Source organism: Fusarium keratoplasticum, chromosome 9 (assembly GCF_025433545.1).
Source record: "Fusarium keratoplasticum isolate Fu6.1 chromosome 9, whole genome shotgun sequence".
NCBI classification, from domain to species: domain Eukaryota; kingdom Fungi; phylum Ascomycota; class Sordariomycetes; order Hypocreales; family Nectriaceae; genus Fusarium; species Fusarium keratoplasticum.
The window spans coordinates 1,956,178-1,973,445 of record NC_070537.1 but is presented as its reverse complement, the minus strand read 5'-3'; the positions used below and the strand labels follow the sequence as shown (position 1 = coordinate 1,973,445).

Below are 17,268 nucleotides of genomic sequence, written 5' to 3'. Positions count from 1 at the left end.
GGTTACCTTGGATCTGCGCAACTGACTGATGAGCCATCATTGGTGAGTCAGTCCTATTGAGAAACTCTGCATCTTGTTTTTTTTAATATAGCACCGTTTGCTATTTAATTGACGTTGTTCATCGTTGCACTCTGTTCAGCTGACCATCCAAGGCCCGTTTGCTGTTGGTGAATGTCCGTTGCCATCCCTTTGTTCTCTGAACAAATGCTTTCATTCATATTTGCTCTCAACTACAAATACCTCGCATACCGTCAGTCCAAACTTACTCTTGTTCTGTTCATCTCAGAACACTTACTATATCTTAAGCTTGTTTCTGGACTCTTCAACATCGACTTCTGTTACTACCACTACTATACCCCCCTCGCTATAGAACTCGACAGAAGCAACCCAGCAACAATGTGCCAGACACTAGTTCAATACCGTACCTGCGCCCACTGCGATGTGCAATTTCGCCTCTAGGAGACGGCGAAGTTCCTTCCGGACTGCGAGGGCTGCGGCACCTACGGACGAGGCGCCTGCAACGACGGTGTGACGCTGGCCCTGCAGCCTCACGCGGACGAGGATAAACGCACCTTTGTTTGCGAATCGTGCGACGCGCAGAAGCTCCGTCTCAAGGTGTCTCAGTGGCTGTCTTGGGCTCAATTCTGGGAGAAGTAGATAGCCTTGTTGGAAGAAGCTTCCGAGAGGTGAGTACCCAAACAACCAATTGTCTTGACGATAGCGAAGACTGACATTTGGAAAAGCGACACCATATACTAGAAACGATTCGTCCGCGATAACTATGGGAGCGGCTGGTTTGGGAGATAAGGATTGAACCCCTGAGTCGATGGCAACTTCAGAGACCTCCCCCATACTCTCCTGGGCAAGCGAGGTCCGGGGAACGAACGCAAAGCTCAATGCGCAATTCGATTGAAACTTGCTTTCTCAATTCTATCTCATCTATGAAAATAAAAACCACTTTGAGAAGCCAATGACTGTAGCCTGTGACCTGACTTCTACCAAAGTTTTACTAGTAGACGTCGTCCTTTTTCGTGATATTGTGGAGAGAAAGCTGCGCCGGATAGACTAGTCGTCTAACAACCCCAGTGTTAGAGTTCTATCGCATGTCTTGCACTATGCGTACTCCGGGTTCGCCTCTTGCCAGACGTCGGACTTCCACTCCGTGCACATTGGGGGCGTTTGAATCCGATGCATGACGCCAGACAATGTCCTGTATCTTAGGGGGTAGTTTTGAGAACTACGGGAAGTATATAAGGCTCTTCTTTCCCGGTGAGCCTATGCTCTTACTGTGCTCCTATGTAGATATGTCGGAGACACCAACCATCGGCTCCTCCAACCCTGTTTCTTCCGCCATCCATGGATCTTTCCATTTGACTCAATAACTTGAGAGCGGCTATTGATCTTTCTTTAGGACCGAATAGGGCAGTAGAATACTCAAGAAGCCAACAACCGACTCTAGTAGAGCACGATTGCCCATGCTTGACTCAGCTGGGTCGCTCACACACACAGCAACTCGTCCAGCCTTGCTTTTCTTATTTTGTTTGAATATTGAAAGAAGGCTTCCTGAACGACACTAGAGGCAGCTGCCGAACCTGGTGGCGAGCCTTTGCCTAGGCATGGAATCTAAACTTGAGCTAGCCGGTCGGGTGGGACAGCTGTCTCAGTCTGACGATTCTTGGGGCGATAACTGGGGAACCCTGAGGTCCTCACATCGTCCAGCAGACAGAGAGAAAAGAATCCAAAGCTAAACCTCCGCTGGCCTCAAGCTGCATCGGGCCAGGTTATGTATGTCCCCGGCATAGAGGCAAGGACACAGTGATCCTCCAGTGTATATAGTATTTAGGCGAAGACATGGTAGTTGAGTCTGCAAGGGTGTCTTGGGAGGTCGTCCAGTTGGGCCAGGGACTTGCCAACTTCTTGGATCTGGTCTTGGTTGCTGGTCTTCGTTTATATAAGAATCTCATCGTCTAGCCATTTCGACTCACTCCCGCAAGTACCGGGAAGTCTCATAATCGCACCGCAATCCTCGCGGGCCCGATTCTTCGCTGCTTTCTTTCAAGTATATATCCCGAGCTGTTCTCGTTCTTGCTTCGTTCGTGCCGTTTGCAGAATGTGGTTGTGGCCGGTCCATTCCTGTTCTCCAGATTCCTCTCGATAAAACCTAGTCTGACTGACCATCCTATGCGTATATATCTTCCATATTAGTGCCCTTAAGTGTTAAGATGCTGGCCATATTAGCTTTCATGGAAATGGCAGTCTCGCTCTATGAGCCTGTTCCCACGTCGTCACCCTGATGGCCGGTCTCCTAAACCCTCCCCTCCTCTTCCGCTTCCTCGCTTCGAAGGTCAAGCTTCTCATAAAATTGGCTGATGATTGACAAGGGCCCATGTAGTCCGCCCATTTCAGAGAGGTTCTCAACAGCGATCTCCTAGTAGATCAAGCCTTCAGATAGAATCGTCTCAGCGGAGGAGATTGGAAGCGCCCCAAGTCGACAACATGTCTATTTCTCCCCCAAGATCATGACACATGGCACCCCCAGCCGGCGCCAAGCGGCTGGAGCCATGGTATGGTGCTCAGGCGTGACTTTGTCGAAGAGCGCCTTCAGGCCCTCAAGCAGTTCGCTGTTGGTCACCCTGGGGGGCACAGCTGTTGGACTCTCCTCATAAAGTGCCTGGCTGCTTTCTATATAGTATACGGTTTTCATTGTTTCTGTGTCACCATCGAACCAAAGAACTGCGTTGACACGGCTGATTTCTGTGCTGAACAGTGGCCCTAAACTGTCTCGTGGCTCAGAGCTATTGTTTAGCGAAACATGAAGAATATGCCGAAACAGAACTGGAACGCCGTAGTGAAACACATTCACTGGTGCCCCGGATCTGTATAAAGGCTCTTGAAGGATCAGCGCCCCCAAAAGATCAAGTTTTGAGCTGATGGTGTGTCCTTAGCTCTGAGGAGGGATATCGGTAATATATATCAGCCGGCGAAGGTCATCGAGAGACTGCCGAGATCTAGGTGATGCCCTGCGCCATCCAGGAAAACAACATGCTTCCATAGGTCCTCCTGGCGAATGGCGTCTGGACATCAGAGGTTGGCCATTTCCCATGTGGTAGCCGCAGGCTCTCGACCATTCTGGAAACATGGCTGACGATGTATAAGAATAGAGAAAGTCGGGCTTTCGTTTTCCGAACAACACGAGCTGGGGACGACTTTTCTCTGCTTGGCTCTCTTTCTATGATTTTTGAGGACTAAGGTCCGGAGGTCTCGGCTCCTTATCAACAAAGAATCGGTCAGGGGTATATAATGAATTGCTTCTCAAGGCGATCTAGGCTCTGCCGTTGCGGCCCTATCGTAAACTTCGCCTTGATAAAGATTCGCTCGCATTCGGCTGGCATTGGCGGGATTGAGAGTATATCTATCTCCATCTTGGCAAGCTAGTGGAAAGGCTTCCATTGACGTTGCCAAAAGGCTACTGGGTCTTCGCATCGCTCAGGGGATCTCGCCAGCATCCATAACCCGAACGATCAGCTTCCAGGGACTTTTAGGGGTTTTGGTGGCAACGAAAAGCCTCGCTTGTAATATCTATACATGATCGGCTCGTATATTTCCGAGAAACGAGAAAAGCAACCTGTGTAGTTTTTGGGTGTCTGCTCTGTAGAGAGAGAGATTTCGACATGAGGACGTCCCAGTAGGCACATACCAAGCCTAGTGATCGCAGTGGTGCGCTTCAATCTGAGTGCAGATGATCTGCTCAAGGGGTGGTTGTACTAAAATGACTTGCTGTATCCAAAGCTTGAGCACTATGTCAACCATGTTGCAGCAGGAGAAGAAACTAGCATCTTCTTTGTGAGTTCGCTGTAGTCTCCTTTCTAAAGCAACCAAATTAGGCGCAAAAGTGATTTATATAAAAAGAATGAACCGTGTGTTTGGTGCCTAGGTAAACAGCCTGGAGTGAAACGCTTGTCGATTTGCTCGGCCACAGCCAGACAAGGACAGGCTTGGACCTCACAAAGTCCCAAAGGGCAACCACTTCTAATACGGCGGACGTTGTCTGTCAGAGTAGTAACTTGGCAATGGCCGAATTGAGGCACCAAAGAATCCGCCAGGGGATGGCTGATGCATAACCACAAGCACTCTTGGCAGGCCTTGCAGGAAGCTCCCTAGTTGCTTTTGTGCCGATCGCTGGCCAGCAAAGGGTTGGCGCAGGTTGTGGAAGGGAAATATACTTCCTGACTGGTAGCGCACAGTCTCCATTCCTTCCCCCGATCCGAGACATAGGCTCTCAGCCAGGTGCCAGTAGGGAGGAGGTACGCACCCAGGCTGTCACCTGCTTGTATATATATCTGCCTCACAGCCAATCTTTGTAGAGAATACAAGCGAGCTGGGGCAGAAGTTTGAGCAACCGCAAGCTCTCTAGTGCCATTTATGTGGATGCTCAGGGGTTCATATCTTGGTCCGGTTCTTTCTCGGACGGGGTTATCCTGGATCCAAATTCTGTCTCCATGGGCTTATGTAGAGGAAGAAGAAAGAGATGCTCAGGCGAGGTTTCTGGTTTGCTTGGCTTCCGGCTTGAGAAAAGAAGAAGCAAAATTGCCACATGTTCGAGGTCCTTGGGGGCGGTCAACGACATCATCGTCAATCCCGGTCGTCCAAGAATACACTTCCTCGAATGGCAACGTCCCGCGTTATCGCCAGGCTGATGTACAATCGGTCGGATTCTTTTATAGGAGTGTTCAAAATGTGAAGTCTTCACAGCGCGCCGTGTCCGAGATCCTTGGCAGAGCACGACGTCCTCGTTGATACTCATCCATTGGGCACGCGCAGGACAATACGTGGCTGGGACCTTTTATGGGATATCTGCCTGGTCATCTCCGAGAGCAGAGTTTAGCTTCTTGCTGGCATGTATAATAAAGAGTGCACTTTGCAAGGGCTTCTCGAAAATGGTTGTCTCTTTCTGGATAGATATATATGGAAGTGAGTACCTTGTGAGACCCGGGCTAGAGGTGCAAAAAAGGCGCGTTTTCCGGCCCAACATCAGGTCGCGTCGCCAAAAAGCTCATCATACTCGGTGACGTATCAGAAAGAGGACAAACATGTTGGCGAAAGCACCCCAAGCTCCGATGAGTCCGGGTGTAAGAGCTGGGCTTCCACCATATTACTCTCCCCTGACCATATATTTCCCTGTAGCAGCTGGACATCAGAAGGGAAAGGGTGCAGAAGACGTCCCCTTGATAAGGACATTGGTTTGGGCCTTCCACCAGAGGCATTCCTCACGGCTTTTGTCCAGGCCGAGCATACAGACAAAGAATCCCGTCGCTTCGCAGCCCATCGATGCATTGGGAACCGAGTCTCAGTGGGTATATATATAAAAGAGACGGCAGATGCGGGATACTCTATATGGCATATTCGACCGTGCGACACCGAGAGAAGAAAAATATGCCACTTGTCTAGACGAGGGCCCAAGATGCATGATCTTGGATGCCCTCAGATGACGAGTAATCTTCAAGTTAAGGGTCCCAATCTCGTGTCCGGGAAAGTCGAAGCACTCTGATATGCGTGGCAGAGGGTACCTTTGGCGTTCACCAGCCACGCCCCCCAACAATCATGCGCAAATAGATCTCTGAACTGTTGCTTCTGTCTCCATTCGATGAGGGGCCTGGGCCTCCAAGCTGGTATATATAGAGAATATGAGTTCATCCCGGTAACGGTCTCCCCAGCCAGGTCACCTCTGTACCCAGGTGTGTGCCAGCAAGGTTGGTGAGAACCACAAACTGGGCCAGAACAACTTATACGGGATGTGTAGGGGATGGAGACAGGTGGCCCCAGACGCCAGGATGTTAGCCATCCTCCGAGATCGCCAGGTTCTTGTATATTGGGTCTTTATACTTGGTGTCGGTGTGCACCAAGGAGTTGGCGCGTAGGATAAAGAGGTGTAATCGCTCGACAACAGGTCCATTGCCCGGCAAGTGATAGCAGGACGATGCTAGCCATGCAACAATGGGCCCATTCCGTTCGTATATAAAAGTTGGTTTCTGATCCCAGAACAAAAGGGAAAATTGGCATCGCCTCATCATTTCGATGATGACGATGGGGGGAATCGGGTTGGTTATCAGACGACTGGGCCTTGGGATGCCAAATGAATCAGAGTGGTCGAATGTACGTTGATTTATATATGAGTGATGAGGAACAAGACCGCTGAGGGCTAACTTCGCCATGTGTTCACGCAACTGGCGTTGAGCAATGGCGGCTGGCATCGACAAACGCACGTCTCAGCAACATGCGGGTATGCTTGACCGATGTGATGTGGTCCACGCTCAGGTCAAAGAGTTGAACTGTATCGAGAGGGTAGGCATTTGCGTTCTGAATATGGGTATATATAGGGTGACAGGGAATTGGTCGAGCATTTGCTGTAGACTCTTTGTAGGAGCGACTTCCTCGACTTCCTCGTCACGTAGCGACTGGTTGTTCTAGCACATGACGAAAGGGCAAAGTTTGAAGTGAGCCGCGAAATTGGGTATATATATATATCTTGATCGTGATGAGAATCTTGGGCAAAGTGCTGTCAGGTCGAGACCGGGAGGTCAAGGGGGTATTTATACCTGTCCCTCAACCCTTCTTCACTAGCATCATTCTGGGAGCTCGAGTTTGTCCAGCTTCCAAAGATGTGAGCAATATCAAACTTTACTGGATACGTGCGGCTCACAACATTGAATACTCCAAGTTTGTCCAAAGTATTTGCTATCAAAACAGCATCATGTATCATATCAATGCTATCCAACCCCCTCTTGAAAACACCAAAGTAAAACGCCTCCAATGATTAGATATACAGATCGCCAAACCGGCTTGTCTGGCTTGTTTACTCCAGTGACAGTATACAACTCTCTCCGCATGTTTTGCCAACTGCTTGCTCTTTCCAAAAATGCTCGTCTTCTCTTTGGGTTCTCTTCGCTTTATCGTAACATGTATGAGAGATCGGGGAGATCTCGGAGGATGTTGGCGACAATCTCGTCATCTTTAGAAGTATCCTCCTCTGGCTCTTGTCGTGGAGGAACAGGAAGCGACATCGGTCGAGGCTTCTTCGGCAAAGTCTGAGCCTTGACGATCTCCAATGGCTTCGACATAGGTTCGAGCTCCTGGCTTGCAGTCATACTCTCTTTCAGCGGTGAACTCTCCCTCATTGGCGAGGATGGCTTGTTGCCGTTGCCAAAGAAGTCCATGTCCCAAGAAGCCCAGCCATTCAACCTGTTTGTGTTTTCAATTGGCGACCTTGCCTTGTTCTGCATCAGATTCGCCGAGGCCATGACGTCTAATGACGACCGGGGCAGGGGACTCAGGTCGACCGTGGTTGATCTGGAGTGACTGATCAAACCCTGTATCGGCGAAGGAGTTAGATCGACTGTGGTCGATCTAGAGTGGCTAGGCATCAAGCCTTGGCCCGGGGAGGGGCTCCAGTCAACGGTGGTATGTCGAGAGTGTGTGGGCATGAACCCTTGGGAAACTGGTACGTCAAAAGAAGCCCGATCATTGTTTGTCGTCTCTTCCTTGGGAGCACTCTCAAAGACATCATCCGGAGGAGCTGTAGCCGTAATTGAAGGTTTGGAAACATGCCCCTTGTTTGTGTTGTCCTCTGTCTTGGCATCCACAATCGCGTCTAGAGACGGAAAGGTCCCGTTTCCTTCACCAGAAGGTGAGGAAACCATGTCGCCCCAATCGTCATCATCATCTTCTTCATCTCCCCACCCTGCATTCTCGGGCGGTTGTGCCAATGGTGATGTTGGATATGTGATTGGTTGAGAGATAGAGATTGGTCGGGTTGTAGCTTGTAGGGGCGTAGGTATAATAGGAGAAGGTGGCTGAGGAATCTGAGGGGAAGTTGGTGATGGTAGAGGTTGAGATATAGAAAGGGGACGGGTAGTAGGTTTGAGAGGTATAGGTTTGATAGGGGAAGGAGGCCGAGCAATAGCTGTTGGTGATCTTGCTGGAGGCGGAGGAGGCTTCGCTGTAACTGGGGAGGTCTTGGCAGCTTCTACAGGAGACGATTCTACAGCTGAACTGGGCTCAGTGATAGAACGTTCGGAAGCTGGAGGTGGTATAGCAACAGTCGACGAAGGAGCCGGACTGCTCCCCCATCCAAACGTCGCACCCGTCGGCGACGCTGCCGTTCCTTTCGAGTTGACCGACGCGTGTCTTGAGTGGCTCTTGCGCGCCAGCAGTTCTGAGATATCAACTGACGGCGCAGAAGAATCCCAATTGAAGATCTTTCCACCCGCAGCACCACCTCTCCGACCGAGAACGACACGTCCCGTGATAGAGTCCTCCTCCATCCACCGTCTGACAATACGGATGGCCTGCTCACGCACCTGCGAGTTGCCCCAGCCGATGCGCACATAGTTCTCGTCGTCTCCTAAGTTATGCTTTCGGATCGAGCCGAACCTAGAGATCTGGTACCAAGCCTTGCGCTCACATATCGAGGCAAATGTGTCATCGATGATGACATCCGGTACTGGCTCGGGGGTTGGGAAGGATGCTTCGACCGAGGGGAAGAGGTCGTCCAACTTCGACATGTCGATCGAAAATGGTATCGAAGGTCGCTTTGGTCGTGGCTGCAATATCTCTTTGGGTTCATCGTGAGTTACAGTCTCAACCACAGGAAACTTTTCCTCGGCAACTTTTGTTTCTGATTCTTCTGGTACCTCCTCATGGATGGGCGATTCGAAATCCGACCAAGAATCAGACTCAGCTTGGGCTTCATCCTCCTCTGTCTTCTCTGCCACGGTCTTCTCCTCCTCTGTTGTTTCTTCCATGACATCCGGTGACGGTTCACGGGCTTCCGTATCCACCTTCGTCTCTGGCTCTGGCACTGGCTCGGGTGCTGGCTCCAATTCCGGTTCCGGCTCTGCTCGCTCCACGGCCTCAGGTTCAGGCGTCGCCTCTTGCACCGGCGACCGGGTGCTCGACGTCTTTCGCATGGTCGGATCGATGGGCGACACGCTATGGCTTCGCTTGGCTATATCATCGTACATCTCCACCAGCTCCTGAACCTTATTCGAGGGCTGGCGCAAAGCAGGTGGTCGCGTGCCACGTCGCAGAGCTGGTCGAGGAGCTCCATCCGGCGAGCCGGGTCGGCCATCATCACTCGGCATCGGGCTCAGACTCCTCATAGATGGAGCCCGGTCAGGTTGTCGCCAGATATCCGCCGTGCTCTCCTTCAACTCGCCCATGGGAGGCGGCGTCCTCGTCACGACCCTGGTTTCGATCGGTCGCAACCCTTCACCAAGACTTATCGCCGAGTCCCCGCTCCTCTCCTCCTTCCGCACCCGCGCCGTCTCTAATGTTGCCAGCTGTCCCCATGAATCCGGGCCTGGCGACGGAAGCCTCGAGCTGGCCGGGCTGCCCCCTATCGGCCGCAGGCCAGGACTCCTCCCCCATCGGGGACTGCTGTCCTTACCGGGCTCAGCCCAGCCGCCCCAGGCATCATCATCGTCCATCCATGGCGTGTGAGCAGGCGAAGGGCGCTGGCTGTGGTCTGGGGTGAAGTGTGCGTGCGGCGGCGGCGCGGGGAGATCTATCTTCGGGGGCGACTCGTTTGTCCAAGGGGAACCCCATGGATCCTCCATGCTGGGCGAGAGCACATATCGCGCGGCCAGCGGCAGGAGTGTGTGTCGATAAGAGGAGCAACGTCAGAGGCAGAGGTTATTGTGTCTGATTTATCATTGCGCGAAGGTTCGGGAGAACGGGGTTTGAAATCGGCCAAGTGTTTCGAAGGTGTTAGGAGGCGCAACACGTCGAGTCGAGTTGCGTAATCGTCTAGTTGATGGTAGGCAACAGAAGTTTGTACGGTTAGACGCCACAAGTAAATAGTGGCTTGGATGGATGCCCAAGGTTGATGCAGAACCAAGCGAGGGATCAACGACGTTGTTGTTTTGGCTTCCAAGGAATGGGAATGGAACATGTTCCAGTTTCCGGGGCCTTCGCGGGCTCCGATGGAATCTTCAGGGGCGCGTTCCCCAGGTCTCTAGCTTCCAAATTTGGCCCCGCCGCCTCCGTGCCCGTGCATCCCGGCCGCCAACACCAAAGCTCCAATGACATGGCTCAATGACATGACCCCTTGTTGAATGAATTGGCTCTCGCGATTCATCAGGGGGCAATTGGACTTTTGAATATCGTTGATTTTTGGTATTTCCATCTGCTTTCTAACACAAGGGTATTTATTTGTTTGCTTGATGTCTATCGCATACAATGCCAGATACCATGACATCATCCTTTCCCCCTCAAATCAACAAGTCCATGAACCAGCCGTTTCCCCAGTAATTCCATGAAGCAGTTCCGTACAACCCCAACACTCCGTCGCTAATATTCAGTCAAAATTTTCATGTCGTTTCCATCCATTCTCCCAGATAAGGTTTCTTCACGAGACAATCTCATGACCGTGCTTCAGTGCCCATTCCTTGGAGCGACCCTTGCCCGTCTTCTCTGCCACGAGTTCAATCGTGTTCTTCACCTCTATTCGAGATACGTGCTCTCGGAAAAGGTGAAACACAAAGTCAATGATTCCAACCTTGGATAACGCCTTGTTGTCAAGAATTGCCCGCTTCACGTCATCCATGAGCTCTGACTTGACGAGCTTAGGCGCATCGCCGCCGCTTGCGCTGCTTCCACCAGTAATTGCTGCGAATGCATTGGTAGGCGTTGGTGGAGGAGGCATTTTGATACCGCTCTCAGCAGCCTTGGTAACCTTGGTCGTCTTGGTTTTGTTTTCAGGTTCCCAGTATTCCGTAGAGAATGGATCAATGCCCCATGACTGCGGAAGTCCATCTAGACTCAGTTAGTATCTGGTTTTGATTCAGTCCAGACATGTACTTACCATGCATAAACTCCATCTTGTGCTCGTAGACAACTTGATTCGCCACAACGCCCCCATTTTCAAAGCATATTCCAGTGCTTTCCGGCTCCAATGTGTTGGAAAAAAGTCGTCGAGATAGACCGGCATCTTCAGAGTCGTCGAGGAAGCCCTCCATGTCATCCTCATCATCCAGCTCCTCTTCGTCATCGTCAACGTCCAAGTCTTCTCCTTCCTCCTCCTGCCATTCAGCTTCCGAATCATAGTCGTAGTCCAGAGGCAGTCCTCGTCTTGTTGGCTTGCGAGCCAGTTGGCTCATATTATCCTTGCCAAGAGCGAACGTCTTCAAAGTAACAGTTCCATAGTAAGGGGGCCGAACGTCTTGTGAAAAGGCAATCACCTTCATCGGCACCTTGGACAGCTTCTCTCGTGCCTCTCGCATGATCTTATCGGCGTTGTCCGCTCCAGCATTGTCCGACTTCTCTGTCTCCTTGTAGACGTGTTCCATAATGTGACTAACAGGATGATGGAGCCTGCCTCGCTTTCGGGGTTTGCCGGGCAAGGCAAGCAAACGCACAGGGTCGAATGAAGCACCCTTTTGAAGCTCTTCTGCCCGCTGACCACCAATGCATTCGTCCAGGATCTTTGACTTGAGTTGGCGTGTTTCGTCGTCCATCTGGGGTCCAAGGGGGGCCATTGTTGTGCTGTCCTTGACGAAGAATGGCTTGAACAACTTCTCGTACTCTGACTTTGACACCTGACTGACACCTTTGACGGGGCTTCCGTCTCGAAATGTGCCGTTCTTGGCGTTGGCACTGTCATCAGCCTTCTTAGGGGTGTTGGAAACCTTGAAGAAAGAGCCGAGTGTTCGTTGCTGACGAGCCTTCTTCTCTGCCTCCTCCTCCTTTCGCTTCTTTTCCTCCTCCTTTTTCTTCCTTTCCTCATCCTTCACCTTCTTTTCTTCCTCCTTCTCGCGTCTCTTCTCCTCGCGTTCCTTAGCTTTGGCAGCCTTTTCCGCTTCAGCCTTGGCTTTCTCAACAGCTCGGATGGCAGCCTTCTCTTCACGCTCTTCCTTCTGCTTTGCAAGCTCCTTTTCACGAGCCTCCTTTTCGGCAGGAGTCAACTTCTTTCGTTTCGGTGGGTTCGCTGGTGACTTCGATGCGGATGCAATTACAATTGGTTTCAGTAACGTTTGGTCTTTGATCGGCGTCTGGGGCGAGGGGGATTTGCGGGTGGGAGTGCTACTGCCGGCCTCGGTAAGATCTGGTGTCGCCTGTGAGGTGGATTGGCTGCCTGTTACAGCGATAGAGGGTAGACCTGTATCAAGTCAATATCTGTGCAATATTCAAAGTGTAATGATACGCACTGCATTCACCCTCGGCCTGGCTGCAAGTCTGCATCTTGGTGTCTTCGGAGTCCTCCACCTTGACGGACTCCCCTGCGAACTCATCATGGCTTCTCTTGCGGCCCGTAGCCTCGGTCTCCTGAATATTCAGAGACATCTCCAAGAGAGCCATTTTGAATCGACGGGAGCTATGCAGCTCAGTGGTGGTGCGGGTGTATCAGATGTCGTATCGGTGAGGAGTGGTGCGGAGCGTGACGGATGCGGTCGCTAGGAGGCAGGTGCTCTGTGGATATCGTGAAAGGCGGCAAATCATGAAACAAGACTTTGATGTTGATTTGTCATTAAGAAGACGAAAATGATCATTTGATTCGATCAAGGCTCTTGATGCGGCGAGGAATGGTGTTGTGTTGAGGAATTGAAAGAATCTCGCTGAGCGTGCACGAGATCTCCCCAAGTTTGTTTGTGGCATGAAGCATCCAGGTTGCGAAGGGGAGCCTGGACCCCAGAGAGGGTCCCCAAAGCTTAAGGGAAGACGCGCCGACGCGTTAATTTGGCGCCACATCGTGCACATTTACGCGTTAACGCGCAGAGTGGAAAGTGCAAAAGTGGCTTGTCGGGTAATCTACGGCACTGCGACCTTCAGGGGCCGTGGCTGTGCGCACTCCGCGCTTGCGGCTAGTGCGCTTGGCATTTTGGCATGTCAGAATCTCTCAAATTGCCATGACGACAAAGATGGAGATCGGGGTGACGTCGAATTTCGCTGATCCCCTCGTAGAGGAACCCGAGACAGACGCCCGTGGCCAGTGATTGGGCGCTTATTGCCGCCTGGGCTGACAGTATGGAATAGGGATCGGACCAGACAGTAACGTCACCTCTGCGCTGACATGCAAAGCAGTTCCTTCAAAGGATGATACGAGAAGGTCACCGACGATCAATGCATTGATGACCCGCATGCAACTCGAGTCCACCGAGCCTCACGGGGGCCATGCTTGAGCCATTGCTTTCTTTGTTACCTCCAAAGTCTCCAACGAGACTCAGGGGTTGAGTTCTCATTAAGCATACTTTTCTGTGTCTTGAGTCCTGGCTAGAGAGGTATCTTTCAAACATTAAAAAGCCCGTCAACGACAGTGGAGGCCCCGCTCCGAATGCACACACTTCGTTCCATCAGAAAGGTGGAAACATGATATAGCGAGAGATGTGAAAAGGAAGATTCGTTGGGGGGTATCTGAACCCTTGGAAGCGACAGTGGGTTGTGAGAAACCAAACGATAGGTAGATAGTACAAAGCAATGCTAGAACGCCGACTGATGCAAGCCCACCCTTCTATCCGAAGTGTGATGGTGTGTGTTAACGAATGAACAACATAAGAAAACCTATTTGCCCAGCCTGTCGTGACATGATACATGAACTGTCATGGCCGAATAGTATATATCTCGTCGAATTAGAGCGCCCCCTTAATCGGGGTTGGCGATGAAGAGGCGTCCAGATGTAAGTGTTGATGTTCGCTCGTCGACACTTCCACGTCTCCTGAGCTCATCCGCCGATTTCACGCTCTTTTCTCTAGTAAGAGCTGAGTGCATCAGCGAATTGGCAGCCAGTCTCGGGGCGTTGCCCAGCTCGCCCACGTTGTCGGCGCGCTCAGCGCTGCTGCCACTCCTCGTGCTGCGAGCCTTGCCGCTGGCAGCGTCGTCGACGATATCTTCGGGCATAGTCTCGACCAGGCTGCCAGTACGCTCGGGGGTATCACCGGGACTCCATCGCCGGCCGTGCTGGCTGCCCATTCCTCCAGATGATCGATATGCGAGGTTTCTGCGACTGCTCGCTGTGCTGCTCCGTCCGCTGCTGCCCGTCCTACGGTGGTGCGGGCGGGTCGTGCTGGGTGTGTTCTCGTCGTCACTACTCTCAGCCTCCACCTCGGTGGCGCTCAGCCGCATGGGAACTCCTCCGACGCCGACGTGGTTCTCGCCGGGCGCGTAGCCAACCACAGGTGTCTTTCCGTGGTGTCGAATCTTGGGGATCTTTGCCGCGACCTTGTTGGTAGTGCTAAGGCCTGTGCTGGTTCGTCCGCCGGCACCGCCGGGGCCATAGGAGCTGCTGCCGCGGGCTCCACCGACGACCTCGAGGGCGGCACGCATCTTTGCCGCACGCTGCTGGGCGAGCATTCTGGGGTCCTCGTACTGGGCGCGATCGCACCAGACGGTTCCCTTTTGTTTCCGCAGAAGCGCGACATAGCTGGAGGGCTGGGGGCTGGCTCCACCGGAGCGGCTCGAGGTCGAGCGACGGAGCTCGCTCTGTGACGAGGTGCGGTAAGCGGCAGGAGGTGGGATGCTGCCGACGCTGCTAAACGTATTCACCGAAGGCGAGCGGCGGTTCTGCATGGGATTGGGGCCCGGGTGGGCGAGGTGTTGTGTCTGGAACTGCATGGGGAAGGTGTTTGACGAGGTGGTTCGTGATCGTGAGTGTCCATAGGCGACGGTCTGGTCCATTGGGCCTCGCATGGCCTGGGGTTCCAACATGGCCTCGCGGCGACGTCGAGGGGGACGTCGAGTTTTAAGCTGCTCGCGGGTCGCGGGTCGTGGCGTGTTGCTCGACAGTAGGGAGGGTTGGCCCCGTCGGGCGCGGCGCGGAGCGGCAGTAGTGTCGAGGGTCCGAAGCCGAAGCCAGAGAGAAGCGAGAGAAGGAGAGGGAGCCGAAAAGTGAGACTGTGCTTGGTAGCGCGCCAGAAGAAGCGGGGCGCAAGTTGGAGCCAGAGACAAGAGGGCGGTGGTCGAGGTGATGGACGTCCGGGTATAACTGACGAGGGTGAGAGGCCGTGAACAAGGCGGGACAGATGCTTTGAGAAGAGGCACTTGGTATAGGTAGGTAGGTATGTAGAGGAGAGATCGAGGATGGGAGGAAGAGGGCAGAACTCGATGGTGGGCAGAGGCGTCAACAAGAAGGATTTCAGTCACTGATGAAGGTGGGAGAGCCGCCTAGTCGGGCAGTCCAACGTTGCATGGATTCATAGGTAGCCCGGGTTGGGGGGTGGGTGGAGGGCAGGTGGGTTAGTGGGTTCAGCGAGCTAGTGGGTGGTCGCCTGCAGGTGGATCACCTACCGCTAGCGGACAGTCTGCCAGGCCTTGCGCTTGTCCAGGCTGGCTTCAGCGCCTCCGTCCATGGCGTCAATGGATGGATCAAACAAAATGGCTAGGTCCAGTTGTCGGCTATCCAGAGCTGGCAGCCAGAGCCGCTACCTATGATGTAGGCCGTGGATCGTCGAGTCTTGGCCCTGGCTTGGCCCTCCGACAAAGGTTCGGGGCTGCTTCAAAATTCGAGCACCTCTCCACGGAAACGTACCTACCTACCTATCGAGACAACACATCTACTTTCTAACAAAAGGAAATTCCTTGCGAGCGAACGTGTTCCGTGAGAATGTATGGCTTGGAGCAAGGGAGCGGAGCGGCGTGTAAGAATGTGGAACCTGGGGCGCTCTCTGGATTGCCTCACTCTTGTTACATCCGGTCAATGCAAAGAATGGCCTTGCCTTGCCTGGCCTCGCCTGGGACGCTCGCTCATGGCTTCTGGGGTTTCCCCTCGTGCTCTCCCTCGGTGCTTGGGTCATTGCTTTGTCTGAGGTGCCCGCTCGCTGGCAGCAGCTTCGCTTCGGCTAAGGATGCTGGTCCATGCTCTCGTCCATTAACCTCTCACAGCATCGCGGCCTCTTCCTCCATGCGACGACCCCAAAAGCCAAGTCAGCCCTGGCGGCCCAGCTGAAGCCGCACCACCGAGGAAGAGCCTGGTCTGGCTGCTGGCGCGGGGCCCAATCAGGCGTGTCTGTCGTTCGTGATGTCATGCTGGCCCAGCAGCAGATGGAGCCGAACAGGTGTGTGTTAGCTGGAGTGGGCAGGCCGGCCCTAACTCTCTCCTCCCGTAGGGCCGTAGCCGCTTCTGTTCGGAAGGTTTTCTGCCCTTTGCCATTTTGGCTGGTCCGGTTCTAGCCTGGCATTGGTAGATAAGCGACCGACAGATGGATGCGACAGACGAGCCAGCGGGTGATGGCATTTGCGATTGGAGCTTTGCCTGGGTTCTCTGAAACTCTCTTGTATCCCCTCAGACAGAGAGCTTTTACTTTCCATGTCACATTTCACCCTTTTACCATGATCGGCCAGCTCGGAACTGTGACTGGTCCCAGAGTCGCACTCTTCGCCAAACACAGTCGAGTCGATCCCCGGTCGCCCCAGCACCCCTGGAACCGCCTCTATCCATCCCTGCAATCTGTAGCGCGCTGACCATGCGTCAGAAGCGACCAGCAGCCTGTCGGGACGGGTTCGCGGCGTGCTGACGAGACCGATAGTCAGGGTGAGGTGAGCGCCTCGGGGACCATCCACCCCCAGGAGCCGCGCCAAGCACTGCCCTTTTTTTTTTTTCTTTCCTCTCTCTCTTCCCTTTCCCAAGCGCTATGGTGCACCCTTAGATCCAGAGATGCGAAGTGGGGTGGGCTTTTGTCAAGGATGGGACAGAACGGTAAAGCGGCAATCCAATCCAACAAAGGCAGAGAGGCCAACAGGGAGACAGTAAAAACCTAGAATCAGTCTCGAGCGCTCCTGGCGAATCAACCTTGTTTGTTGTTGTTGCAATTGTTCCGAGTCTCCATAAACATCAACGGCGGGCTGAAGCCTCTCTCTGAAAGGCGCAACGGCAACAAGCTTGTCTTGAGAAGGTTGATGCTTCCCTTGACCTCCTCCAAGACGCAGACGCAGACGCAGGAATCCAATTTCGATTAGAAGAAGAGTTTCGGCATTCTTGTACCGCATATGTTTCCCACCCCAAGAATGCACCCACAAGGGTGACACGAGGGGAGCCGGCGTGATCCCCCTGTGTAATACGGTCCCCGGCACTTCACTTGGTACACGACAAAGGTCAGCCACGCCCGCCTGATACATGTAGAGAGGCTAGGGATGACCTTCTGCCGGTGAGGTGAGGGCTGCGCCGGTATGGTGATTCATTAAACCACGAGCCCGGGCTCGCCGCCCTGAGATGAAGGGAGGCATCAAGGCACGCCTTTTGAGGCTCAAAGCCAATTACAGTCTCTGTAGTCAGCCTTTGAC

The 17,268-nt window shown here is 53.1% G+C and overlaps 3 protein-coding genes across 3 annotated transcripts; all 3 read right to left on the bottom strand.

Annotated features, from left to right (window-relative positions):
• Positions 1-6,947: 6,947 nt before the first annotated feature.
• On the bottom strand, positions 6,948-9,614 carry NCS57_01148600 (uncharacterized protein; the record flags this gene model as incomplete). The annotated part of the gene is made up of 1 exon (XM_053061201.1): positions 6,948-9,614. One exon carries the CDS (start codon positions 9,612-9,614, stop codon positions 6,948-6,950), a length of 2,667 nt encoding a protein of 888 aa, XP_052909587.1.
• Positions 9,615-10,405: 791 nt separating this feature from the next.
• NCS57_01148500 (uncharacterized protein) lies at positions 10,406-12,354 on the bottom strand (the record flags this gene model as incomplete). The annotated part of the gene is made up of 3 exons (XM_053061200.1): positions 10,406-10,812; positions 10,862-12,154; positions 12,204-12,354. 3 exons carry the CDS (start codon positions 12,352-12,354, stop codon positions 10,406-10,408), a joined length of 1,851 nt encoding a protein of 616 aa, XP_052909586.1.
• A 1,281-nt stretch (positions 12,355-13,635) lies between these two features.
• Positions 13,636-15,093, bottom strand: NCS57_01148400 (uncharacterized protein; the record flags this gene model as incomplete). Its single annotated transcript, XM_053061199.1, has 1 exon — positions 13,636-15,093. The coding sequence occupies exon 1, from the start codon at positions 14,695-14,697 to the stop codon at positions 13,636-13,638; it is 1,062 nt and encodes a 353-aa protein (XP_052909585.1). The 5' UTR covers positions 14,698-15,093.
• Between the last annotated feature and the right edge of the window lie 2,175 nt (positions 15,094-17,268).